Here is a 27,931-nt window from a genome sequence, read left to right as displayed (position 1 = left end):
GAACCCACCCACCCCTCCCACTGATAAAACTGTAGACAGACATTCACACAGAAGTGTAGTAACACAACCCCTGCTTTCGTCGGACAGCATAGCATAACCAGGAATGGGCTCTTTTGGTATAAAGACTATGAGAATGGAATCAAGTTTAGAGGACCTTCTCAATTAGATGGAAGGATTCCAGCTCTTGTCAATGATTTTTTTCTGGGAGAAAGAACATGAGATAACAAGTGAGACATGATTTTTGTTGCAATTTCTCCTCACTTGATTTGTATTATGCTTTCGTTTCCTGAGTACAAGAGCATTCACATTCCTGAGTGTTACACGGATTAAGAAAAAACACATAACATTCTTCGCTGCAATATCTCTTATCCATAAAACCTGAGGTAGTTCCAAAAGCAGCATTGTTAGGAACATGCGTTCGTTTTTTTTTCCAGTGAAGTGGTTTGATTGGTGTCCTGTATCTTCTCCCGCCCTCCACCACTGAGCTCGACCAATGGCCTTCACTCAGTGCTCTCAGGAGGTGGCGGCGAGTGGCTCTGCTCCTCTTCCTCACCCTTCTGTGGCGAAGGCTTTCCCTGAGAGCTGGGTGAGGACTGCTGTGCTTTGACCGGGCAGTTGGCGACCATGTGGGCTATGCTCTGGCAGAAATGGCACTTCTTGGGCTGCGGTGGCAGTTTGCACTCTTTGGCATGGTGATCCAGACCTCCACAGTTATAGCACCTAAAAAGAGCAAAAAACAGGTTAGTACGTATACTCACACACTTGTCTGTATGCTTCCACACTACTATTCATACCATATGGGAATCGTGACAAGTTTCAGTGCCTCACTGAATCTTTACACAGAAGTGTATGCAGTACTTCAAGCTGACCACTAGAGGGCAAACTCTTACACATTATGCCTCATGCAGCGTACTGTTTCAGAATCCATAGGTGACTACCGAATAAGATAATGGTCATACCTCAAATGCCAGCGCTAGATTTACTTAGGTTGTTTACACATGCTTATCACCCGGAGAGAAGAAATACTCTTTTCTGATTGGCTGGTGGGTGGCTATTAAGTAAGGCTGCCAAGGTGTCCTGTTGTACATAATTAATGGACGAGGCAGGGGGCAAAGAACTCCCCGACACACAGCGGAGTTTACATCTTGTTAAATGTTTGGCAAGATCGTATAAATACACAAGTTGACACAAGCAGACCTCTGCACATTTGACCCAGGGCTGCAGTGGCTTTTCTGGCCACTGAACCCTTTTGTGATAAAAGGTAGTTGACCTGAATAAATCAGGAAAAGGATGTAAAAGGTTTTCAAAATGCTGGTCAGTATTGTTCAAAATCTGATAAAGAAGTGAAGAATTAGTGGTTCGGTTGATACCAACCCACAGTCAGACAGACCAACAAAGATTTCAGGAGGATGCTGGGAAAATTGGTCAGAAAGTGGTGCAACTGCTTCAAGATCCACAATAAGGAGGCACTCGAACTAAAATGGGCTGCATAGTTGGGTTGCCAGAAAAAATGACATTACTGTGCCAATGCCTCAAAACAGCACTGGTTACAAAGGCCCAAGGAATATAATCAAAATTAGTAGTAAGATAAATGCAGCATGTCAGAAATTTATTGGAGAATAATTTGCACTCATCAGCCTAAAAGCTGTGCAAAGGAAGCACTTGGACCATCTATATAAACTGCAAGCCGTCATTGATGCTAAAGGGGGCAATATTATTAAGGACTAGGGGCATTGATGTTAAAGGGGGCAATACACAGCATTAAGAATGTAAACTTTTGAATGGGGGCCATCTCATTATTTTACTGTTGTTTTGTTAAATAATTGCACTGTTCTGTGATGCAATCCCAATAAAGCTATCCAATGCTGTTTTGAAGGTATCCAAAGCCAGTTTTTTTTTGCTATAGGACTCCCCCTACAGTTGTGGAGTATTTGTATTTTACACAACTGTCGTAAATACCACTCATGGCTAGCACCTTTCCCCCTGGACAGGGTACATGTGACTGGCAAACATAATATTCGAAGAGCCATTTCGACTGACAAGGTAATATTAAAATAGTAGGCTGTTACACCGTAAAGCAATTTGTGATTCTCAGAATTAAGGACAGCAAAGTGGCAAGGCTGTATCTTCGTAGCTGGCAAGGCTAGGGCTGTGAAGGGCGTGTGATTCTCCCTATTACAAGTTAGTTTACTATCAAAATGACTTTGAAGCAGTTATTTTAAAGTAAAACACTTGCATAGGATTCCTTTAAAATAAAAGTAATGTGCTTTGGCTAATCACTCTTAACTTAAACACTTAAAAGAACGGTACACATTTTACAAATTCTGCCAGGGTATTTCAACTTCTTGATGCTGAATACTCTGGACAAAACACCTAAAAACTGTTGTTTATATGCTCTGTGCATCACTGGTGTGCCCTTATCTCATGTCAAAAGAAGCAGCTGGAAGCAGCAGAAACATTAGGATAGCAAATGTTTTCAGCACCAGTTGGACATCCTTTCAGCCTTTCAAGAAGCCAAGTGGTTTGTGGCCATCTGAGGTGTCTTTGCCCCTGACCCATGTGACACGTGTGCGATTGAACGTGTGTCTATCAATAGGTGACAGATGGGCGGTGGGCGTGGGTCCGTCACCGCGGTGACACAGCCACATTGATGTCCATGTAGATGAGTGTATGAGGGCCTCTGGAGGCCTGGCCTGCCGTCAGGCCGCTGGTGCCCCTGCAGGTCACCCTCACCAAATCACTCTGTGTGTGTGTGTATGTGTGCGTGTGTGTGTGTGTCTGTGGAGGCAAAGAGAGGGGCGGGGGACCCGATCAGAGGGAAAGTGTGCAGGAAGAGGCAGGAGGGGAGAGGCCCTTTGTCTTCCCAAAGCTGCTGCAGTGGCGACCTGTGAACTTTAACCCCTCCCCCCTGCTACTCACCCCCCCAAACTGACAGTTCCATCCCAACCCTTCCCCCTACCCTACCGCTTTTACCCTTCAGCACATGCAGTTACCGTGGCAACGGCAACCCCTGACCCTTCGCAGGCACCTACATCTGTTATCAGTTAAATTGACCACAGTGCTTTTCTCTCTTTCTCTCTCTCTGGCATGCCAGACCTTCAACAGAAGCCCAAAATACAACTGTGAGTGAGGGAGAAGAAAAGTGCTACACATTCTCACATCACGGCACAGTCCCTGTGGCTACCAATTCTCCGATGACATACACACTAGTAGTCGCATAATGGGCCCACATCATAGGCACAGCAGGACAGCCTTTTATAACACTGTTATGGCAATACGTCTTAATAATATGTATGATTAAAGAAACTGGAGTCAGTGGACTGATAAAATAATGGCGCACCACATACACACTGTGAACACTCAGAGACATTCAAGTGAACTGCACTCAATACGCCTGAACTCTAATGGACTGCATGGTGCTCCGCGGTGCTGTATGGTGTCTACAGAACCAGTGGAACCATAACTATGAGCATATCAACATGTGCATTAGAAGTTGTGCATAAAGCTTCTGCAGTTCTGCAGTAGGACAGGGAAGATCCCGGTCCAGATCGCTCTGTGTTGTTTTTCAGTGTCTCCCGAGTGGAGGGGGATGTGCGGTCCATCGCTGGCCTCCCTGCACCCTTGTGGGGCCCTAACAATCCCTGCCCCACCTCTGTCAACACGCGGAGCCCTCACTCTAATCAGAGCGGACAGCGATGCACACCAGTACACCTCTGACCCCTTGCCGTGCCCTCCGCTCCCATAGAGTCCCGCACCGGGTGCCCCTGGAGAACGGGACCTTGGAGCAGGGAAACCCCACGGGACAGGAGGACACGCAGGCTGCAGAGGCTTTGTTGTTTGGTGGGCTTTTTCTTAGGTGTACTTCTTATCAGATGCATGCAGCCCTGGTGTTTGTTTTGAAACATTTAAGGGTTTGCTCTGAAATACTTACATAATTACATACACGTCTTCATATTACACGTATATAAATTGATGTGAGTTGAGAGCGTGTGAATGCTAGTGAGGCATTACTCTGTAAAGCACAGAGTAATGCCTAAAGTCTTGCACCTTGATTTTTTCCCTTTGGATTAAAAGCGTCAGCTAAATGATTAAATGTAAATATAAAGTGCTTTGAGTGCTCGGAGGAGTACAAAAGTGCTTTATAAATGCAATCAATTAACCATTTACTAAATAAATGTGTTTCTAAATAAATCTGTTTGATATATTTAGCGTTTCATTCAAAAATATATATGTCAGGGTTTATTTTCATATTTCATTGTTCATTTTCTGACACATTTGTCCATCATTTTGACAGCTACATTCAATAGAGAAAGGCATTCTCAACATTTTATGCTAATCCAAAGGTTTTTTTAACCAATGCTGATCGTAAGTACATATCGTGGTACATGGATGCTACTCTCTGAGTTCTCCTCTCCAGCACCACATGACTAGGACAGGGGAAAGGGAACCATCACTTAAAGAGAACACCAAAACAGCAAGAGAGCGCAAACGAAGAGAGGAGGAAGGGGATGGAGGGATATTTGCTGAGTATGTGTATACCCCAGTGGCCAGATATTTTAAACAGCTATTGATCCAGGTCATCGGCAGAGCCTGTCCATGTGACCTAAGCGGCCCCACAGGGCGAGGTGAGGGTGGAGGAGGGGAATGAAATGACATAACAGCATCACACACACACACACACACACACACACACACACACACACGGACACACACGGACACACACACACACACACACACACACGGACACACACGGACACACACACACACGGACGGACACACACGGACACGGACACACACACACACACACACACACACACACAGGCCTGACTGGCTTTTCCTATCCTCGGACAAAAAACACACACCAACAATCCTTTCCTTGGGCAATCTGACTGTTGAACCCTCTGGCCTCCACAGATATAGTCTCCAAGATGCATATCTCTAGTATTGTAAACCAGTGGTACTCAACCTTTTTTTCAGTGATGTACCCCCTGTGAAATATTTTTTCAGCCAAGTACCCCCTAACCAGCGCAGAATTACCGCTACGCTTCAACCACGACTCCATCGTTTGAGTTTTGACAGTGAATGACAGGTGATGACGGGTGGCATATGACAGGTTGGGTCGAACCATCCTGGTATGGGGGTGACTCTGGGTTTTTAGGATAATGAAATTGAATAGCCTACTGAAATATAAAATTCATTTTATGAACTTATATTTTCCTGAAATATTTATTATTTGTTTTAAAAGTATTTTTGCATGGATTCTACTTTTTAAATATATGTATATTTTATTTTTTTTCATGTATTAGTACTAGCATTGATTTTATTTTGATATTTAAATAATTAAAAATATAAAAAGCGTTTTATACAAATTCTTGTCTTTTGACATGTATTTCACCACAGCAAGCTCATAGCTCTACATGCATTTCATGTGTGTGTAGGGCAGACTGTCCTGAATCTGGGAATATCATTGCCATGGTGGAAGGATTCTCTGGGGCTAAGCAATTTACAGACATATGTGGTGTGCGCCTTACAGAAATAAATGCCATTTTTTTATTTAGTGATTAAAAATGACCTTTCTGCGCTCCATATCTGTAACACGAACTGATCTGACCTGACTTGACCCGAGTTTACGTGTTAGCCTGTGTGTGTCCGCACTCATGGTTCTCTACAACTTTTTACTGCATTACCATGAACAAAGTAAAGGCAAAAAAGGTGTTTCTTTGTCGAACAAATTGGGATTCAATGTGAGCCTTGAATTGGATGCCATGCAGGAATTTGCTAGGATCTCAAAACCGGATTAGGAACATTCTTTGCCATAAAGAAACACACAATAGCGTTGGATTATAAACATGCTTTGCCACAAAAACGTGAGGTAAGTCGAGCTATATGAAGTTATTGTTTTGCTGTCACTTCGTCTGTTTTATAACCCAGAAGGATGTACTTGGTATCAAATGATAGCTCTGTGTCTCCTCTTTCATCTGACATGTGTGGCATATCTAACCGATCACAGGTCCGCGAGTAATTCAAACGAGAGTAATGGGTGTACAGTTGGTTATTGTACATGACATTATTTTGCAGTCACTTCGTCTGTTTTCATAAGCCAGAAAGATCGACATACTTGGTACCAATGGATAGCCCTGTCTCCTCTTTCATCTGATATGCTTGCGTTCTATCTATGTGTTCACGGGTTCGCGAGTAATTCAAACGAGAGTAATGGGTGCGCAGGTGAATGCAGAGAAGTATATACTGTAAATATGATGCAATTTGATTTAATTTCATGATTTGTTTAAATCTTCATAGTTTAACGTACAGACAAGTGCGTGGTCTCGTTGGAAAGCCCCACTTCTGCTCTGTCACGCAATAAAACCTTCATCTCGCTGCTATGAACAGCGGAGCAATGTAACAGAAAAGAAAGGGTGTTTTTTGACGCACTTTGCGTCAATCGGCTTCTAAGGGTTAAAATCTCACGTACCCCCTGGAGTGCCTTTACGTACCCCCAGGGGTACACGTACCCCCATTTGAGAACCATTGTTGTAAACAACTGGATTTTACTGAGGTGCAGCCTTGTCCAGAAATTGTTTCTTTCAATACAGCGAATATCACTGGGAATGGATAAAAATGGGAGAGGCTGTATACTTATTCTTGCAGATGGAGTGCTCAAGAGAAAGAGATTTCTAAAAGCCTTTAAATCTATTACAAAGTAAAGCCTATCCACATCACCAGTTCATATGTATCATATTCTCAAATTCTGTAGACCTGTCTAATAACTTTGGTAGTTGGGTTACCATGACCTTGTCCATTGGAATTATAAGGGTTCAGGACAACTGTCCACTACTATCACAGGGCCACAACCAAAAATCAGAGGGAAACAGATGGATAGACAGATAGAGAGAAAAGAGAGAGAGAAAAACACTGTCATTAGAGAGAGTGCCATCTCACCTGTCTCCTTTGGAACGGCGTTTGTGGACACTCTTCCCCTTGGGTCTCCTCTCGCTGCCCACACAGGGTGCTCCTCCTGGCCCCGTGACCTGCACGGACTCCAGGCCCTTGGAGGACTTCTTAAAGGTGAACTCCACGGCCTCCCCCTCCTTCAGGCTGCGGAAGCCCTCCATGTGCAGCTTGCTCTGACAAAGCAGAAAAGCCCAGGAAATTTCATTGCAATGAAATGCAACTAAAAAGGCAACTGAGCCTGCAGCCTGTAACAAGCAGGCAGCTATCACTTTATTGCTAATACCAACTACCCTAACATCTGAATGTGAAAACAGAGTTGTAAAAAAGGTTGTAAAGTCTTACTCACCCTCACCCAGGCTGAATCAACTAAATGTTGTTTATACTTGTCATAGAGTATTGAGCTAGAGCATTGTAAAACTAATTACCATTCATCAAACTGTGGGGGAAACTTCACAAGACTCCAAATGATTACATAGAATACGTAAGGGATAATGTATGAAACGCCAGTCATTATCTGGAAATTAAGTCCCGACAGGGCAAACATTTATTTGTTACCGTTTCGTCATGGCTTTTGCTGAGAAACAAATAGTTCGCAACACATGGTAAACTTGAATCAAACATTCTGTAGAACACAGCTGATCAACTGTCTGCTTTCACTTTTGAATCAAGTTCCATTGCAAGAAGTGATCGGACTACTTGCGGAGTGATATGAAAGACGTAAATCAGAAGCACAAAACCTGTTGCCATTGACAGCGGTAATTATGTTTCAGCGGTAATTACATGAAAATAGTTTACCGTAGAACGTTAGAAAATCCCATTACAAGTCAATGGAGCATTCTACTGGCATTGTGAAGAGCCGTATAATAAAAGACTATATCCCCTTGAGAATATGACTCAAAATGCATTGCCTAATGCATTGACATGTATTGTAGAATTATTTTTGTGCAGAATTTAACAAGCAACCCCATTGCCAACTTCCTGACATTTGAATTGCTTTGTGTACTGCTCATTTGCAAAAGGACACATTAGTGTGTGTGTGACTGTGTGTGTATCTTTCTCTCTCTCTCTCTTTATCCACCTCTCTAGGCCTTTTCACACAGAGATCCCGCTAAATTTGCAAGAAGAGGAGACGTCTTTTTGCCGTCTTTTTGTGTCTGAACGCGAGGTGAAAATTTGCCGGCCTGCTGATCTGTTCACATGATGCGGCATTTTGGGGAGCCGGGAGGCAGGATCAGCTATAGTAAATTAAATTGTGACGTGCAACAGGGGGCGTGTAGAGTGATAGTCGTAGGCCTTATTATGCGTGCATGGGGCTTCAGATAGCAGGTGCAGGTGTGTGATTTCAAAAACCATGGTGGGAGAACCGACTGCACTTTGGTTAGCTTGCATTTGCTTTGCTGTTGCTGTTAGAATGTTAGATTCTTGCGATAGATGTCTTCAGACAATAAAAAGTAATTTGGAAGGGAATTCGAAAAGAAATGTTGCCCTTGCGTTCGCCGTGATTCCCCTTAAGGTTCACAGGCTACTGTGACCTTGGTCAGTGGCGCCGCCAGCCGTAATCCTGTACTCACTGTGCGTACAATTTATTAATGAAATCATTCAATATTACAACAATAAAAAAAAGCTTGTGTATTGCCTTAATTGAAACATGCTTTGCGCAGAAATGATAGCATAGGGCAAAGAGAATGGACATCTCAACATAAGGATACTGTAATGAAATGACGTTGGATGAATGTATTGTTATGACTGACGTATGTGGGGGGAGGGAGCTGAGGGAAGAGTGGGTTGAGTTAATTGATTGCTCGCACCTGACCACTGATGAGCGTGAAGGAGCAGGAACTTTGGAGCAGTGATTATCGTCAAGTTGAAGGAGAGGCATAGTCATAAAAAGAAGCGCACAGCAAAGGGTGAGTGGAACTGGGAAGTGGCGTGTGGTTGCTAACGCCGAGCTGCACTCAAGGTTTGGGGGTGGGTGCCGTTCAGTATGCTATTTAGGGCTGCCGGGCGCTAAGATAGTTTAGCCGGACTAACCTGTAGATAAGGCGGGCATAGGAGCGCGTGGCGTTGCTGCTTCTCAGAAAGAGGTGCTCGGTTCGCTATTGTTCGGAGGCCTCACGAGCTGGACTGGCGTCTGCTTTCTCCCGTGCCAACCAGCCAAAGCTTAGACCCCGGGGAGGGTCTCGTATCCCGGGAGAGTTAAGTGTTTATTGACTTTGTGTGTGTGTGTGTGTGTAACTTATTTTAAACCTGGCAGTATCCGTTTCATGATTGGGTGGGAGGGTTGTGGTGATCTAAAGCCTTATGTTGTAGTCTGATGGCGTCTTTGGTATGAATCTTAAAGTGCAGTGTGAACCTGTGCAGTGCCCTATGGGGGTGGTGTGGGCTATAGCTTTTACCCATTTATTGTGTGTGTGATCTCTTTTGTATGGTCTCTTTATTGCAGTGTCTTCTGTGTAGTAGGCTTCATAGTGGTGTGTTGTTAAGCCCAGGTTGATAGCATTTGGTTTTAAGATTTCATGAATCCCAGTCTGACATGTTTGGTAGCTGCATGAATTGTGTTAAATAAAGATTACTGTTTATACATCTGTGCTACTTTTTCTGTAGAGTATTTCTCTAGTCACAACAGTCTGACCTCACATTCTAGGCTTATTACACTGGTGGCAGCGGTGGGATTTGCTTAGTTTCTGTGAACCCTATAAAACCTAGATACTGTTGCAAAAATGTCAGATGGAGAGGATAATGTTGGTCCTCAAGCTGTTGACCGCGCAAGGGGTGTGGAACCATCAAGAGCTACTGCGCGGCCAGTGTTTATGCCAGAGACGTTTACTGGTGTAGGTCGGGAGTGGTCCGATTGGTCAGAGCAATTTGATCTGGCTGCTGATGTAAATAATTAGGGATGAACCCTTAAAACTTAAATGTATGTCTCTTCTACTCTCTGGGCGTGCAAGAGATATTTATAGTGGTTTGTCTGGTGATGCCAAAGGAAACTATGCGCTGCTAAAAGCTGCTATGGCTAGATGTTTCGAGCCCTGTGATAGTAGCGATTGGAGTAGGGCTACATTTACAGCTCGCCGACGTATGCATAATGAGACCGCAAGAGAATTCGGAAATGCCCTATGGCGTCTCGCCATTAAAGCTTACCCCACAGCTGATAACTGCACTCGCGATATGTTGGCAAGAGATCAGTTTCTTACACATTTTGCAACTGGTGACTTCCGTATTAGCCTGCGTAGAGCAAAACCTGATACCCTAGAAGATGCAATTGATCTTGCTTCTGAATTAGAGCTTCTTAGGAATATGGAGCAAACCCATCTGATGCCTGATGCAAAAGTAAGGGGGGTGGTGGTGGAGCATAAACCCAAAAGTGATGAACAAATGCAAATGATGCTAGGAATGGTGGAGGAATTAAGGCAGGAAGTAAAATCTCTCCGTGTAACAGTGAGTAATATGCAACAGTCTATGGCAAACCCTACTCCCAATCAATTTTCCAGGGAGCCTGGACGAGAGCCCAGGAACAGTGGTTCACAAGGGTCCGCAGAACGAGCACATAAAACAAATAAACCAAAGGGGCAAATGATGGGAATGGTTGTTGGGAAGTAAAAGTGTGGAGTAATACCAGTCACATAAAACCGAGACTCCCAATCAATTTTGCCTGGACGGGCCCAGGAACAGTGGTTCTACAGGGGCAGGTCAGACCGGGGGTGGTTGTTGGGAGTGTGGGTGTACCAGACACGCCTGCCCATATTTGCGAAACTACAGGGGGTACATGGGCTGCCTGCCTCGCGAAGTTGGTACAATATGCGGCCTCTGCAAGTGCCAACCAGGGTGGCTCGGATACATCAGAGCCAAAATAGGTGCGTCAGACTCCCTTCTCTTGGTAGATAGTGGGGCAGCATTATCAGTCATACCAAAACAACTTTGGCTTGAGATCACTGAGGGGGGAACAGAACTATCTGGACATCATGGTGACGTGTCTGCAGCTAATGGAGGGTTGATGGGGATTTTGGGAAAATGGCAGACAGTCTGCCAGTTTGACGCTTTGGCATTAATCGCTGAGTTTTTGGTAGCTGATGTGCCTTCCCAGGATATTCTTTTGGGTTTTGACTTCTTGAATAAATATGGTGTCATTGTGGACTTTGGTAAAAAGGAGTGCTGTATAATGGGTAAAATGTTTCCCCTGATTATTCCGCAGATATTGATAAACCCGGACTGTGATCGTCTTGGAAGACACTGTAATTCCCCCACGTAGTGAGGCAATCATTGCTGGAAAGGTGGATAATTCCTTCATGACCAGCTGTGAGGGTATGTTGGAACCATCAGACACACTATCAAACCAATGTGATGTAATGATCGCTCGGGTGGTCTGTAGAGTGGAGAGGGGTAGACTGCCGATACGAGTGATTAATGTTACTAAAGATCCCCTTACATTGAAGGAGGGTATGAGGCTGGGAACATTACATACTGACATTGAGGTGAGCTGTAAGGCTGAACATTTGGGCATGGGGGAGGATGAGAATGGCCCAAAGGAGCCTTGGTCTGTTGACAAGCTTATTGCTCATTTTGGATTACATCAGAAGAATTTTACTCCATCTAATTTAACTGATATCCGTGAGCTGTTACAAAGAAATATGTCTGTGTTTAGTGAGGGGGAGGGGGATTTGGGGAGAACTCACCTGACACTGCACCAGATCGATACAGGGGATGCAAAGCCTGTGAAGTTGCCACCCCGTCGTGTTCCCCTTCATTTACAACATGAGGTGTCTGACCATGTAAAGCAAATGTTGGCAAATAACATAATTCAGCCTTCTCATAGTCCGTGGGCAGCTCCAGTAGTTCTGGTACGTAAGCGTGACGGCGGCCTCCGTTTTTGTGTGGATTATCGGAAGTTAAACGATGTAACCAGGAAAGACGCGTATCCGTTGCCACGCATTGATGATGCCCTTGACAGTCTGAATAAAGCTTGCTGGTTCTCCACGCTTGATTTAGCCAGTGGTTACTGGCAAGTGGAGCTGGATCCTAGGGATAAACATAAGACTGCTTTTATCACTCGGCAAGGCCTGTTTGAATTCAATGTCCTCAGTTTTGGTCTTTGCAATAGTCCTAGTACATTTCAGCGACTGATGGATCTGGTGCTGGCAGATCTTCAGTGGACCACCTGTCTGGTGTACCTGGACGATATCATAATATTTGGACGGACATTTCAGGAACATTTAGGCCGCCTGGACGAAGTTTTAACAAAACTACGCCAGGCTAACCTTAAAGTCAAGCCCAGTAAGTGTAACTTGTTTGCCACTCAGGTGCAGTATTTGGGACATATCATTTCATCAAAGGGGGTGAAGGCTGATCCTGCAAAAGTAGAGGCGGTGCGTCAGTGGCCGGTGCCCAAAAATCAGACAGAGGTCAGGAGCTTTGTGGGGTTAGCCTCGTACTATCGGAGGTTTGTGAAGGGGTTTGCTGAGATTGCTCGCCCCCTGCACCAACTCACTGAGAAAGGCAGGCGTTTTAAATGGACAGACGCATGCCAAACAGCCTTTGAACAGCTCAAACTGAGTTTAATGTCTGCACCTGTTCTTATATACCCTGATCCCTCCAACACATTCATTTTAGATACGGATGCTAGCGATGCGGGTATCGGGGCTGTATTGTCACAAGAAGAGGGGGGGTGTGAACATGTTATAGCATATGCCAGCAGAGCCCTTACTAAGCAGGAAAGAAAATATGCCACAACCAAGAAGGAGTTGTTAAGTATGGTCACGTTCATCAGGCATTTTAAACATTATCTGTTGGGTAAGGAATTTGTCCTGCGAACAGATCATAATTCCTTGAGGTGGCTGCATAATTTCCAGGGGTTAGAGGGACAGTTAGCCAGGTGGGTAGAGCAGCTAGCAAGCTTTCAGTATAAAATTGTTCATCGCCCTGGACGAGGGCATGCCAATGCTGACGCCCTTTCTAGGCTGCCTGCTTACCTGTCAACTGCTGGTGCCCCCGGAACCAGCTCCACAGACATGGGGGGCGCCTGTAATAGCTGCAGTGCAAAATGTGCCTCTTAATGTAACTCCAGGGTGGGAAGGGGATGAGTTGGCTCTGGCGCAGCGGGAAGATGCCGAGTTACAAAAGATCATTGCTCTAAAAAAAGAGGGAGTGACTTGTTTGCAACCACCGGATGATTTACAAAAGTATGCACTGGTATGGTCCCAGTTACAAATGCAGGGCTCCCGGTTGGTGAGGTTTCCTCCATCGAACTCGGATGCCACAAACCAGGTCCAGGTAGTTATTCCTACTGTAATGGTGTCAGAAATTTTAAGACAGTTGCATAATGATATTACGGGTGGACACTTGGGAATACAGAAACTACAAGCAAAAGTGAAAGACCGTTTCTATTGGCTGGGCTGGTTTAGAGATGTAAAGCGATAGTGTCGTGAATGTGTGGATTGTGGGTCCAGAAAAGATGTGGGGAAACAATGGCGGGCTCCACTCCAATCGGTTGTAGCATCAAGCCCATATGAGCGGGTGGCGTTGGACATTTTGGGACCTCTCCCCGAAACCTCCAAAGGAAACAAATACATTATAGTTATTGGGGATTACTTTTCCAAATGGACGGAGGCATTCCCTCTTCCTAATCAGGAAGCTGAGACGGTGGCCAAGTTGTTGGTTGAACAGTGGGTGTGCCGCTTCGGAGCCCCCAGGATAATCCATACTGATCAGGGCCGAAATTTTGAATCCAGGTTATTTAAAGAAGTGTGCCAGTTGCTGAACATTCATAAGACCAGGACATCACCTTATCATCCTCAATCTGATGGAATGGTTGAAAGGTTTAACAGGACACTGGCATCCATGTTGTCTCTATTTGTAGATGATAACCAAGCTAACTGGGATATCCTGTTGCCTTATGTGATGATGGCCTATAGAAGCAGCGTGCACTCCAGTACTGGTTTTACACCCTATAAAGTTGTTTTTGGAAAAGAGATAGTCCTTCCCGTGGATGTTATGCTTAACCTTGCTAATGGGGAAGGATTTTCTTCTGCTTCAGAGTATGTGGCTAGATTGTTGGAGACCTTGTCTACAGTGGTAGAGGCGGTAAAGGGCCATCAGCTAAGAGCCTCTGGGAAGCAGAAGGAAGAATATGACTTCAGAGCACATTTCCAATACTATTCTGAGGGAGAATTGGTGTGGGTCCGGGGGAAAGTTAGGAAAAGGGGGCTCTGTCCAAAATTACAACAAAGGTTTAAGGGGCCTTATAAAGTCACAGAGAATAACAGAAGTTCTGTATAGACTGGTGCCTGTTGAGGGGGGGACAGAAATAGTGGTGCACTTCAACCGACTTAAACCATGTCTGTCTTCTGTAACAGAGGTTACCAACCAAGAGGGTGCAGAGAGCCTACGGACAGCTGGCATCCCACCTAAAGAGACCTGGCTGCAGACCTTAGCCTCTACAGCGGGTCGAGAGAGCGAGGTGGTAGTGCCAGCGGCCAGATCCGAGGTGCCCCCAGTCACACCTACAAGGGGAGCAAGCAGTGTGCCAGGAAGCTGCGCGCCTCAGTAGGATCACAAGGGCAAAGACACACGGCGGCTCGCCACACAGAATCAAGGTGGTCAGGAATCTTCACACCCTGGGACCATGCGAACACCCATGACTAGCCATTCTGAAATGACTGGGGAGACCCAGCAAGGTGCACGCTATCCAAAGACTCATGCCAAGGATCGTTCAAGGAGGGTACCAGTGTGGTCCCTGGACTATGAAATGTTTTGAATTCGACTCGAGGACGAGTCTGTTTTATGGGTGGGGGGAGTGTAATGAAATGACGTTGGATGAATGTATTGTTATGACTGACGTATGTGGGGGGAGGGAGCTGAGGGAAGAGTGGGTTGAGTTAATTGATTGCTCGCGACCTGACCACTGATGGCGTGAATGAGCAGGAACTTTGGAGCAGTGATTATCGCCGAAGTTGAAGGGGAGAGGCATAGTCATAAAAGAAGAGCACAGCAAAGGGTGAGTGGAACTGGGAAGTGGCGTGTGGTTGCTAACGCCGAGCTGCACTCAAGGTTTGGGGGTGGGTGCCGTTCAGTATGCTATTTAGGGCTGCCGGCGGCGAAGATAGTTTAGCGGACTAACCTGTAGATAAGGCGGGCATAGGAGTGCGAGGGCGTTGCTGCTTCTCAGAAAGAGGTGCTCGGTTCCGCTATTGTTCGGAGGCCTCACGAAGCTGGACTGGCGCCTGCTTTCTCCCCGTGCCAACCAAGTTTAGACCCCGGGGAGGGTCTAAGTATCCCGAGAGTTAAGTGTTTATTGACTTTTGTGTGTGTGTGTGTGTGTAACTTATTTTAAAACCTGGCAGTATCCGTTTCATGATTGGGTGGGAGGGTTGTGGTGATCTAAAGCCTTATGTTGTAGTCTGATGCATGCCTTTGGTATGAATCTTAAAGTGCAGTGTGAACCTGTGCAGTGCCCTATGGGGGTGGTGTGGGCTATAGCTTTTACCCATTTATTGTGTGTGTGATCTCTTTGTATGGTCTCTTTATTGCAGTGTCTTCTGTGTAGTAGGCTTCATAGTGGTGTGTTGTTCGCCCAGGTTGATAGCATTTGGTTTTAAGATTTCATGAATCCCAGTCTGACATGTTTGGTAGCTGCATGAATTGTGTTAAATAAAGATTACTGTTTATACATCTGTGCTACTTTTTCTGTAGAGTATTTCTCTAGTCACAACAGTCTGACCTCACATTCTAGGCTTATTACACTGGTGGCAGCGGTGGGATTTGCTTAGTTTCTGTGAACCCTATAAAACCCTAGATACTGTTGCAAAAATGTCAGATGGAGAGGATAATGTTGGTCCTCAAGCTGTTGACCGCTAAGGGTGTGGAACCATCAAGAGCTACCTTGGCTCGCCAGTGTTTATGCCAGAGGACGTTTACTGGTGTAGGTCGGGAGTGGTCCCGATTGGTCAGAGCAATTTGATCTGGCTGCTGATGTAAATAATGGGGATGAACCCTTAAAACTTAAATTTATGTCTCTTCTACTCTCTGGCTGCAAGAGATATTTATAGTGGTTTGTCTGGTGATGCCAAAGGAAACTATGCTGCTCGCTAAAAGCTGCTATGGCTAGATGTTTCAAGCCCTGTGATAGTAGCGATTGGAGTAGGGCTACATTTACCCGCCGACGTATGCATAATGAGACAAGAGAATTGGAAATGCCCTATGGCTCGCCATTAAAGCTACCCCACAGCTGATAACTGCACCGCGATATGTTGGCAAGAGATCAGTTTCTTACACATTTTGCAACTGGTGACTTCCGTATTAGCCTCGCGAGAGCAAAACCCTGATACCCTAGAAGATGCAATTGATCTTGCTTCTGAATTAGAGCTTTTAGGAATATGGAGCAAAACCCATCTGGATGCCTGATGCAAAAGTAAGGGGGGTGGTGGTGGAGCATAAACCCAAAAGTGATGAACAAATGCAAATGATGCTAGGAATGGTGGAGGAATTAAGGCAGGAAGTAAAATCTCTCCTGTTAGATTTTGTGTGTTAACAGTGAGTAATATGCAACAGTCTATGGCAAAACCCTACTCCCAATCAATTTTCCAGGGAGCCTGGACGAGAGCCCAGGAACAGTGGTTCACAAAGGGTCCCGAGATCGAGTCAGAGGGGCGGGGGGTGGTTGTTGGGAGTGTGGGTGTACCAGACACATAAAACGAGACTGCCCATATTTGCAGGGAAACTACAGGGGGCAGGCACCGTAGGCCCACTGCCTGCCCCCCGGCGAGTTGGTACATATGCGGCCTCTGCAAGCAACCAGGGTGGCTCCGGATACATCAGAGCCAAAATAGGTGCGTCAGACTCCCTTCTCTTGGTAGATAGTGGGGCAGCATTATCAGTCATACCAAAACAACTTTGGCTTGAGATCACTGAGGGGGGAACAGAACTATCTGGACATCATGGTGACGTGTCTGCAGCTAATGGAGGGTTGATGGGGATTTTGGGAAAATGGCAGACAGTCTGCCAGTTTGACGCTTTGGCATTAATCGCTGAGTTTTTGGTAGCTGATGTGCCTTCCCAGGATATTCTTTTGGGTTTTGACTTCTTGAATAAATATGGTGTCATTGTGGACTTTGGTAAAAAGGAGTGCTGTATAATGGGTAAAATGTTTCCCCTGATTATTCCGGCAGATATTGATAAACCCCGGACTGTGATCGTCTTGGAAGACACTGTAATTCCCCCACGTAGTGAGGCAATCATTGCTGGAAAGGTGGATAATTCCTTCATGACCAGCTGTGAGGGTATGTTGGAACCATCAGACACACTATCAAACCAATGTGATGTAATGATCGCTCGGGTGGTCTGTAGAGTGGAGAGGGGTAGACTGCCGATACGAGTGATTAATGTTACTAAAGATCCCCTTACATTGAAGGAGGGTATGAGGCTGGGAACATTACATACTGACATTGAGGTGAGCTGTAAGGCTGAACATTTGGGCATGGGGGAGGATGAGAATGGCCCAAAGGAGCCTTGGTCTGTTGACAAGCTTATTGCTCATTTTGGATTACATCAGAAGAATTTTACTCCATCTAATTTAACTGATATCCGTGAGCTGTTACAAAGAAATATGTCTGTGTTTAGTGAGGGGGAGGGGGATTTGGGGAGAACTCACCTGACACTGCACCAGATCGATACAGGGGATGCAAAGCCTGTGAAGTTGCCACCCCGTCGTGTTCCCCTTCATTTACAACATGAGGTGTCTGACCATGTAAAGCAAATGTTGGCAAATAACATAATTCAGCCTTCTCATAGTCCGTGGGCAGCTCCAGTAGTTCTGGTACGCGGCGTGGACGGGTGGCCTCCGTTTTGTGTGGATTATCGGAAGTTAAACGATGTAACCAGGAAAGACGCCAGATCCGTTGCCACGCATTGATGATGCCCTTGACAGTCTGAATAAAGCTTGCTGGTTCTCCACGCTGATTTAGCCAGTGGTTACTGGCAAGTGGAGCTGGATCCTAGGGATAAACATAAGACTGCTTTTATCACTTTCGGCAAGGCCTGTTTGAATTCAATGTCCTCAGTTTTGGTCTTTGCAATAGTCCTAGTACATTTCAGCGACTGATGGATCTGGTGCTGGCAGATCTTCAGTGGACCACCTGTCTGGTGTACCTGGACGATATCATAATATTTGGACGGACATTTCAGGAACATTTAGGCCGCCTGGACGAAGTTTTAACAAAACCACGCCAGGCTAACCTTTAAAGTCAAGCCCAGTAAGTGTAACTTGTTTGCCACTCAGGTGCAGTATTTGGGACATATCATTTCATCAAAGGGGGTGAAGGCTGATCCTGCGAAAGTAGAGGCGGTGCGTCAGTGGCCGGTGCCCAAAAATCAGACAGAGGTCAGGAGCTTTGTGGGGTTAGCCTCGTACTATCGGAGGTTTGTGAAGGGGTTTGCTGAGATTGCTCGCCCCCTGCACCAACTCACTGAGAAAGGCAGGCGTTTTAAATGGACAGGCGATGCCAAACAGCCTTTGAACAGCTCAAACTGAGTTTAATGTCTGCACCTGTTCTTATATACCCCTGATCCCTCCAACACATTCATTTTAGATACGGATGCTAGCGTCGCGGGTATCGGGGCTGTATTGTCACAAGAAGAGGGGGGGTGTGAACATGTTATAGCATATGCCAGCAGAGCACTTACTAAGCAGGAAAGAAAATATGCCACAACCAAGAAGGAGTTGTTAAGTATGGTCACGTTCATCAGGCATTTTAAACATTATCTGTTGGGTAAGGAATTTGTCCTGCGAACAGATCATAATTCCTTGAGGTGGCTGCATAATTTCCAGGGGTTAGAGGGACAGTTAGCCAGGTGGGTAGAGCAGCTAGCAAGCTTTCAGTATAAAATTGTTCATCGCCCTGGACCGAGGGCATGCCAATGCTGGCGCCCTTTCTAGGCTGCCTGCTTACCTGTCAACTCTAGTGCCCCCGGAACCAGCCCCACAGACATGGGGGGCGCCTGTAATAGCTGCAGTGCAAAATGTGCCTCTTAATGTAACTCCAGGGTGGGAAGGGGATGAGTTCTGGCTCTTAGCAGGAAGATGCCGAAGTTACAAAAAAAGATCATTGCTCTAAAAAAGAGGGAGTGACTTGTTTGCAACCACCGGATGATTTACAAAAGTATGCACTGGTATGGTCCCAGTTACAAATGCAGGGCTCCCGGTTGGTGAGGTTTCCTCCATCGAACTCGGATGCCGCAAACCAGGTCCAGGTAGTTATTCCTACTGTAATGGTGTCAGAAATTTTAAGACAGTTGCATAATGATATTACTGGTGGACACTTGGGAATACAGAAACTACAAAAAAAAGTGAAAGACCGTTTCTATTGGCTGGGCTGGTTTAGAGATGTAAAGCGATAGTGTCGTGAATGTGTGGATTGTGGGTCCAGAAAAGATGTGGGGAAACAATGGCGGGCTCCACTCCAATCGGGTTGTAGCATCAAGCCCATATGAGCTGGTGGCGTTGGACATTTTGGGACCTCTCCCGAAACCTCCAAAGGAAACAAATACATTATAGTTATTGGGGATTACTTTTCCAAATGGACGGAGGCATTCCCTCTTCCTAATCAGGAAGCTGAGACGGTGGCCAAGTTGTTGGTTGAACAGTGGGTGTGCCGCTTCGGAGCCCCCAGGATAATCCATACTGATCAGGGCCGAAATTTTGAATCCAGGTTATTTAAAGAAGTGTGCCAGTTGCTGAACATTCATAAGACCGGGACATCACCTTATCATCCTCAATCTGATGGAATGGTTGAAAGGTTTAACAGGACACTGGCATCCATGTTGTCTCTATTTGTAGATGATAACCAAGCTAACTGGGATATCCTGTTGCCTTATGTGATGATGGCCTATAGAAGCAGCGTGCACTCCAGTACTGGTTTTACACCCTATAAAGTTGTTTTTTGGAAAGAGATAGTCCTTCCCGTGGATGTTATGCTTAACCTTGCTAATGGGGAAGGATTTTCTTCTGCTTCAGAGTATGTGGCTAGATTGTTGGAGACCTTGTCTACAGTGGTAGAGGCGGTAAAGGGCCATCAGCTAAGAGCCTCTGGGAAGCAGAAGGAAGAATATGACTTCAGAGCACATTTCCAATACTATTCTGAGGGAGAATTGGTGTGGGTCCGGGGGAAAGTTAGGAAAAGGGGGCTCTGTCCAAAATTACAACAAAGGTTTAAGGGGCCTTATAAAGTCACAGAGAGAATAACAGAAGTTCTGTATAGACTGGTGCCTGTTGAGGGGGGGACAGAAATAGTGGTGCACTTCAACCGACTTAAACCATGTCTGTCTTCTGTAACAGAGGTTACCAACCAAGAGGGTGCAGAGAGCCTACGGACAGCTGGCATCCCACCTAAAGAGACCTGGCTGCAGACCTTAGCCTCTACAGGGGTCGAGAGCAGGTGGTAGTGCCAGCTGCCAGATCGGAGGTGCCCCCAGTCACACCTACAAGGGGAGCAAGCAGTGTGCCAGGAAGCTGCGCCGCCTCAGTAGGATCACAAGGGCAAAGACACCGGCCGGCTCCGGCCACACAGAATCAAGGTGGTCAGGAATCTTCACACCCTGGGACCATGCGAACACCCATGACTAGCCATTCTGAAATGACTGGGGAGACCCAGCAAGGTGCATCGCTATCCAAAGACTCATGCCAAGGACGTTCAAGGAGGGTACCAGTGTGGTCCCTGGACTATGAAATGTTTTGAATTCATTCGAGGGGACGAGTCTGTTTTATGGGTGGGGAGTGTAATGAAATGGCGTTGGATGAATGTATTGTTATGACTGACGTATGTGGGGGGAGGGAGCTGAGGGAAGAGTGGGTTGAATTAATTGATTGCTCGCACCTGACCACTGATGAGCGTGAATGAGCAGGAACTTTGGAGCAGTGATTATCGTCGAGTTGAAGGAGAGGCATAGTCATAAAAAAAGAGCACAGCAAAGGGTGAGTGGAACTGGGAAGTGGCGTGTGGTTGCTAACGCCGAGCTGCACTCAAGGTTTGGGGGTGGGTGCCGTTCAGTATGCTATTTAGGGCTGCTGCGGCGAAGATAGTTTAGCCGGACTAACCTGTAGATAAGGCCGGGCATAGGAGTGCGAGGGCGTTGCTGCTTCTCAGAAAGAGGTGCTCGGTTCGCTTATTGTTCGGAGGCCTCACGAGCTGGACTGGCGTCTGCTTTCTCCCCGTGCCAACCAGCGCCAAAGCTTAGACCCCGGGAGGGTCCCGTATCCGGGAGAGTTAAGTGTTTATTGACTTTGTGTGTGTGTGTGTGTGTAACTTATTTTAAACCTGGCAGTATCCGTTTCATGATTGGGTGGGAGGGTTGTGGTGATCTAAAGCCTTATGTTGTAGTCTGATGGCGTCTTTGGTATGAATCTTAAAGTGCAGTGTGAACCTGTGCAGTGCCCTATGGGGGTGGTGTGGGCTATAGCTTTTACCCATTTATTGTGTGTGTGATGATCTTTTGTATGGTCTCTTTATTGCAGTGTCTTCTGTGTAGTAGGCTTCATAGTGGTGTGTTGTTAAGCCCAGGTTGATAGCATTTGGTTTTAAGATTTCATGAATCCCAGTCTGACATGTTTGGTAGCTGCATGAATTGTGTTAAATAAAGATTACTGTTTATACATCTGTGCTACTTTTTCTGTAGAGTATTTCTCTAGTCACAACAGTCTGACCTCACATTCTAGGCTTATTACAATACATTAGAAGATGATGATTGGTGTAAACTTTGTCACACGACGTGATAAGCAGTTCTGGCGCTTAAAAACGCAACGTTCCATTCAGTCATAAATAATTTAAGCGTAGGCCTAGTGCTCGTCATGAAAAGAAAACAGCAGCTTAATATTTTCAGGTGTTTAACAGTAGGCCTTGTTAGCAGTTATGCCGAAGGCAGTGAGATTATTAGGCATTGCATCCTGTCACTCTGTTTGGAACATCGCAGTTCGGGTTGATCTTAATTGTTAGGTTACCATAGCTGTCTTTTCTCTAGGCCTGGGCCTATCGGAAATCGTGACATAAGCACATTGGTTTCTTTTTTCTTTTCTTTCTTGTTCGCGTGTTGGGTAGTGAAGCGATAATGTATTTAAAGCATGTGAGCCAGAGACGATATGGCCAGAGCTGCTGCTCTGTATAGGTATTCTGTCCCACCCAAATTTGCTGAACTACTGGCGAAGTAGCCTATCATCACAGACATCACTATCACACGAAAGAGCTTTTTCTCAGCTTTTAAACGATGTTAGTTGTTGTGGTAAACGGTTCGCGAGAAAAGTAACTTTAATTTAATCATATTTTTTGCGCCCGTCTCCCTACCCATTCATCTTGGTGGAATACTTCGCGAACTTTACCTCAACACATGACAAACCATATATCAGAATAAACAGCAGACCTTACCCAACACAAAGGTGTAAAGCATGCCCCTGTACAGTTAGCCATTCCAGAGTAATCCGGTTTTAAATTTGCAGCAATGTCTTTATGCATGTCTCCAACTTTGCGGTTCCTAATGTGTTTAAATTGTTCAATAGGTCTACATGATTTTATAACAGGCCAAATACAAAACAAATGTTACACATATCGCCTAGATATCTGTAAGCATTACAATCAGAGGATATACATATAGGGCAGACAGACGCTCATGAGTTCATGCTTTGTTTTTTCGCTGGATTTTAGGATAGCCTATTATGGCAACTGATTGCATTCCAAGCTACAGTCAACTCTAGCAGGCATTGAATGACTGGAGACTTTGTGAATTTATAGATTGACATAATGTGCTGTCTCTGCTATTGCTGCTTTTGATCAGTTAGATTTATTTGCAATCTCCTGTGGTGGGCTGGACATAGATTCGAAATGCCCGCCCAGATTCCCCTTTCCGCCTTGACCCATTCACACTGGTGCCGGAACGAAAAAACTCGGCAAAATGTCTAGGGGGCTTGGTAGTAAATTTGGCGAGACACTTTGTCCCGCCGTTCCGCCTCGGTCTATGTGAAAGGGACAGTCGTTCCGCGATTCTGGTACATAAAATCGCGGCGATTTCGCCAGTGTGAAAGGGCCTTCTGTCTCTCTCTATCTGTCTCTCTCTCTGACAATTTGGAATGCTGCGCCTTTGATGGGGGAAGGGAGATTGCTATCCTATCAGGTTAACACACATTTACCTAGTGCTATACACACACATAGAGAGAGAGAGAGAGAGAGAGAGAGAGGGAAACACACACAGTCACACGCCCCCCGAAACCACACACACACGATTCTTTTGACCCTTCGCTTATAGTGACCACAGGAGAGGCCACTGATGAAGTGGGGGTGGAGGCTTGTAGGCATTCCTGGCCTCCTTGCATTTCACTTAAGGAATTATTTAGACTTTTTGTTTAAAACTAGCCAGCTGCCTTCCCAAAATCCTTGCAAATACCACACAAGGTGACACAGAGGAAAGTCTCTTTCCTCTCTCACAGGTTAAGAGGTATTGGTTATATTGTTGGTGATGCTGTGGTACGAAGGCTTTTCTTACATATTTGCGGGGTGTTCTAAACCTTTTATAGACACACCATGATGATACCAAAGACAGTTGTTCATAAAAAAAAACTACACTTTAAAAAGGGTTTCATAGTGTTAACTTTTAAGACCACCCAACATGACTCCACTGGAGTGTGAGTGTGCAACAACAATGGTTTCCCCTGTGTTTGAAGTCTTTTCCCTTCATTCACCATCACTTCAGACACTTCTAGGTGTGCGTTTAGCTCTTCAGGAAAAAGGGAGTGAACTTCCTGTCGGTGTGAATCTGAACTATGTGAACAAGCCTGCTTTTCTCACTCGGCCCCTGGGCCAGGGCTAGGGGATCATTAGGAAGAGCTCACAGGCAGGAGGTGGGAAGGGGGTTGTAAAATACGGCGTAGCCTGGTGGGGGTTGGGAACACACTGGGATGTTTTATTTCCTCCACGTGCCGCAAACACTCCAGCTATAAGTCTCTCTCTCTCTCTCTCTCTCTCTCTCTCTCTCTCTCTCTCTCTCTCTCTGTGTGGCTCAGGGCCCAAATCATTATATCACTCTCATAGGACACAAACTCACCTCTAAACCCATCTCTCCAATACCTGGCAGTCAACTTCTATATAAAATCTATATGAAAGACACCCCTGTGTAAGCACATGATTTCCCTCTCTCTCACACTCCCACGCTCTCTCGTGACAATGACTGACACTGTCCCAGAAGCAACAGTGTCATGATTACTTGTGCCCTACAACTGATGTCGATCTGAGAGCCAGACACAAAGCTTTTGTTGCTATTACATTCACTGTCAACAAAAGTCCCACATTTCCAAAGATTAACCGTAGGTCAGAAAAACGTCCAGTGAGCGTGTCTGTGTAATGTGTTAAGTAAGGACTCTGGGTAGCAGTTGGACACTGACACAACAGAAGAGTTCTATAGCTCATAGAGCACGTCATGACAATTTAATTGTGTCATTTGGACACTGACACAACACAAGAGTTCTATAGCGCATGGAGCATGTCATGACAATTTAATTGCCAAACAGGTCAACTATTAGTGGGTTCTTGTGCTAGTGCCCCTGTTTTGGGCCGAATGCCAGCGTGAGGCTGGTAATCTGTTGGTTTCAAGGCCCCAGTGAGTATGGCTGCTGATCCATAACCACATCCCAGGCAGATGCAACTGTGTTGTTTTTCATGCTTGTCCATTGTGTGTCAGTCATAGCAACCGTTAGCCCATTTCCCTCTAGAGGGTGTGACCCCACCCCCCACCCCCCCAGCCCCAATCCCAGCCTTCTGCCCCTATTGCCTGGCCTGACATCACCCCTATCCGATCACCTGCCCCCACACACTCATACACACAAACACACAGCCTTTTCCATTGGCTCATCAGTGGACGACAACTCAAAACATGTCGAAGGTTTATGGTGCCCAGAAATATCAAGGGCAGTAGTGGAGGGCAGCTATGAAAGCAGTGAGAACAGATATGGATGACATGAAAAAGTGAAAGGTGAAATGTTTGTGTGTGTGTGTGTGTGTGTGTAAGAAGAGAGGGAAAGAGAAAGGGAGTGTAGGAAGAGCTAAAAACAGTCAGTAAGAGTAGAAAGAAAGAAAGTGAGTGAAAGAGAGAGAGAGAAAGAGAGAGATTGAGAGAGAATGAGGCCCACAGGAGTATGGGTGGTAGGCCTCATCAAGCTGAGAGGGCTTTTGGTCAAGGACAAGGCGAGCGCTTCACTGGAGATGTGTGTCCCTTTGTCTGTCCACACAAAGGCCGCTGAGCGCAGGAGTTAATGTTCCCTGACACGCGGCCCCTAATCTCATGCCTAAGTCCTCTACCACACGTCCATCAACAGCCACCAGGCAGCCATGTTGGAGTCCACAAAGGAAGTCCATGGCCCACAGAAAACTAAAACTCATGTGGTCCTCTATGGAAAGTCGAAAATGTAGAAATACGCCTTTCTCCTGCTGTTTCTCCAAATGCAATCCATTACAGGTATCCAATCAATTGGTGGCTTAAAAATTTTTCCCACTCGCCACACTGTACTCTTTCCTTTTAATACAGCTCCTGCATTTATCAATAGGTCACAGATCAATAAGTCAGATTTGGCAAAACAGTCAATCAGAAGTCCTTGCGTTAGAATTCAAGGAATCTTAAAGGCAAGCCATTGAAACCCCTGAGCAATTGCGACAAGAACTGATCCACAATTGCTTGATTAGTTGAGTGAAATATATACATTTAAAGCCTGGTCTGAAGAGAGAACAACAGGCACTTGGGGTAACAAATGGTTCCCCGGTTGGGGGTCTGAAGTTGTTTGAGGGGAAAGTGGCATTAACATCCGTATAGGTCAGTCTGTCAGGGGTGGGGAGGGCACTGGGCACGGAGTGGACGTCAGGGAGCTCCAAATGACTTTATAGCAGGAACTCAGAATGGCTTGGGTAATAGCAGGGGGTCTTTCTTTCTCAATGAGTGACTACTGGGCCTTTACCTTCAATGGAGAGTAGACAGGCAGGGGACTCTCAGCAATGTGGGAAATTGGAGTGGGGGAGGGTGTACTGGGTCGAATAGGTAGCCTTCAAGGCAAGCAGGCAGCCATATTGGTACTTATAGAGGAAGGCCATGCAGTAGGAATTGCAAGTGATCTGTGAGAGGATGTCACTCTTTATGGCTGACTTTCACTTTGACTCTAACAATGGGAGCTGGATGAGAGAGAAACATCCTAAATAACCCGTAGCAACTTCTGGTAAGCTAGCATGATGTCAATGATATGGATATTGACCCAGTTACAAACTATAATGCCTAAAGTCTTACTCCATAGTGAATTTAAAGGAACTGGTCACTCATGAGAACTCAAAAACAAACAGGCCTGGGCTACCTAATTTTCACCCAAACTAAATGATGGGGAAGCTGACAGGGTTTATGGGACATGTTTTTTTTTTTTTTTTTAAAGGAACTCAGATAAGTCACTATCCGTAAATTCATTACTCACCTGGTGCACAAACACATCAACCGGGGACTCCAGTGGCGCACCCTCTCTGTTGGTCATGGACAGGAACCCGAAACCCATCCGCACATTGAACCATTTGCATACGCCGAGACCATGGTAGGATTGGGAGTCTTCCTCCGTGCTAGGACCTTCATCTTCTTCAGTTTTCGTACAGCCCCCTATAGAATTGCACAGTTAATGAATGGCGTCGTTGAACAATTGTTGAGGCCCATTCTTTCATGTAAAGCTATAAGCCAATAGACTTGCTACTGTAACTTAAACATTAGTCTCGGCAAAAACAACGGGGAAAGTATTTCTTCAGAAACTGGGCAACCTTTTGTAATAGTCTACATATCTTAAGTTTAAAAAAAATTGCAATGCCCCAAGCTACATTAGTAGGGCTATAACTCGCTCAAACATGATATGATGGGCCTATCGGCCTTTTCCTTCAGTTTCACAAAAAAAGTCGTCTCGGAAGAACATGATTAAAGAACGAGGAAAAGTAACGAATAGACCATACAAAAACGTCGCAATGTTGAGTAAATTAGGCGGCAAATTTAGTTGGGCTTTTATGGCCCAATCTGATCCATAAATAATACAACAGAGCACAAACACGAAAATCCCGCAGACACATTCGCTACACACACGCGCTGTGATCAATGGATTCCGAACACCCTACCGATTATATCCTCTTTTGGCCCCGCTCACATCTTAAGACTTAAGGTGTTCTAAACGAAATCAAAGTCAAAGCGAGCAACCGTTTACTTTTTTTCCACTTCACCTGAAAAGTCCTGGGTGGAAACAGAGCCCATCTCGTCTGATATAAACTCCTGGGAAACGGTATCCTGTTCTCGCCCCACCGCGGTGGCCCTTTGACTCGTCGGCACTCTCATGTGAGGAACTGAAGGCATCAAGGCTCTTCGGAGGAGCCAAAGCGCAAGAGGGGACACAAACAAAGGGGGGGCTCGCTAGCCCCAGCGACAAATAGTGGGAGGGTCGTTGCGAAAGATTTGTTGAAGAATCTTCCAAATTCTTCAAGACAATGACAAGAAACGCTCCCCCTCCCCCACACCCCCGTCTCGCCTTACCTCCCAAAGCTCACCTTGACAACATCCCAAATGTGAAAATAGTAAACGTATACCTTCTGCCATGGCTGGCGCCTCTCGAAATCTCCTTCCACGTCTCCAGAACAGATATTTGGCCGATTGCGATTGCGATTCGCTCCAAACCCTGATCAGTTGGCTTGTTCATCTGTCCACCTCATCTCTCATGTAAACCATGTACGCGACCCCCAGTCGGTTTTCGGACAGGTCCACGTGATCCAGTATTTCTCTCCTACTTGATGGATTGCACATCCTAGAGAGGACTGCGTAATCACACAGTCGTACGACCAATCACAAGCCGAGTCTCCCAAGCATCACTGAAAGTCGGAGAAGATGCTCGCAGCTCACTAGTGTGTTTGGGAAATCAGTTTGAGAAACTCTCTCTGCTAACTCGTCTCTAGAATAT

General features: G+C 45.7%; 1 protein-coding gene across 2 annotated transcripts; it reads right to left on the bottom strand.

The window, feature by feature from the left end:
* Positions 1-43: 43 nt before the first annotated feature.
* On the bottom strand, positions 44-27,745 carry lin28aa (lin-28 homolog Aa). 2 transcript variants are annotated; one of them, XM_048261297.1, is made up of 4 exons: positions 27,564-27,745; positions 26,426-26,601; positions 6,940-7,124; positions 44-720 (listed from the first exon to the last, which is right to left on the bottom strand). In XM_048261297.1, exons 1-4 carry the CDS (start codon positions 27,571-27,573, stop codon positions 501-503), a joined length of 591 nt encoding a protein of 196 aa, XP_048117254.1. In that variant the 5' UTR covers positions 27,574-27,745; the 3' UTR covers positions 44-500. The 2 variants fall into 2 exon arrangements, with proteins under 2 accessions (XP_048117254.1, XP_048117253.1); XM_048261296.1 differs by lacking the exon at positions 27,564-27,745 and adding an exon at positions 27,204-27,293.
* Positions 27,746-27,931: the final 186 nt, after the last annotated feature.

The sequence above is a fragment of the Alosa alosa genome, chromosome 13, assembly GCF_017589495.1.
Source record: "Alosa alosa isolate M-15738 ecotype Scorff River chromosome 13, AALO_Geno_1.1, whole genome shotgun sequence".
Classification (NCBI taxonomy): Eukaryota; Metazoa; Chordata; class Actinopteri; order Clupeiformes; family Clupeidae; genus Alosa; species Alosa alosa.
This window is presented reverse-complemented; position numbering and strand designations above follow the sequence as displayed.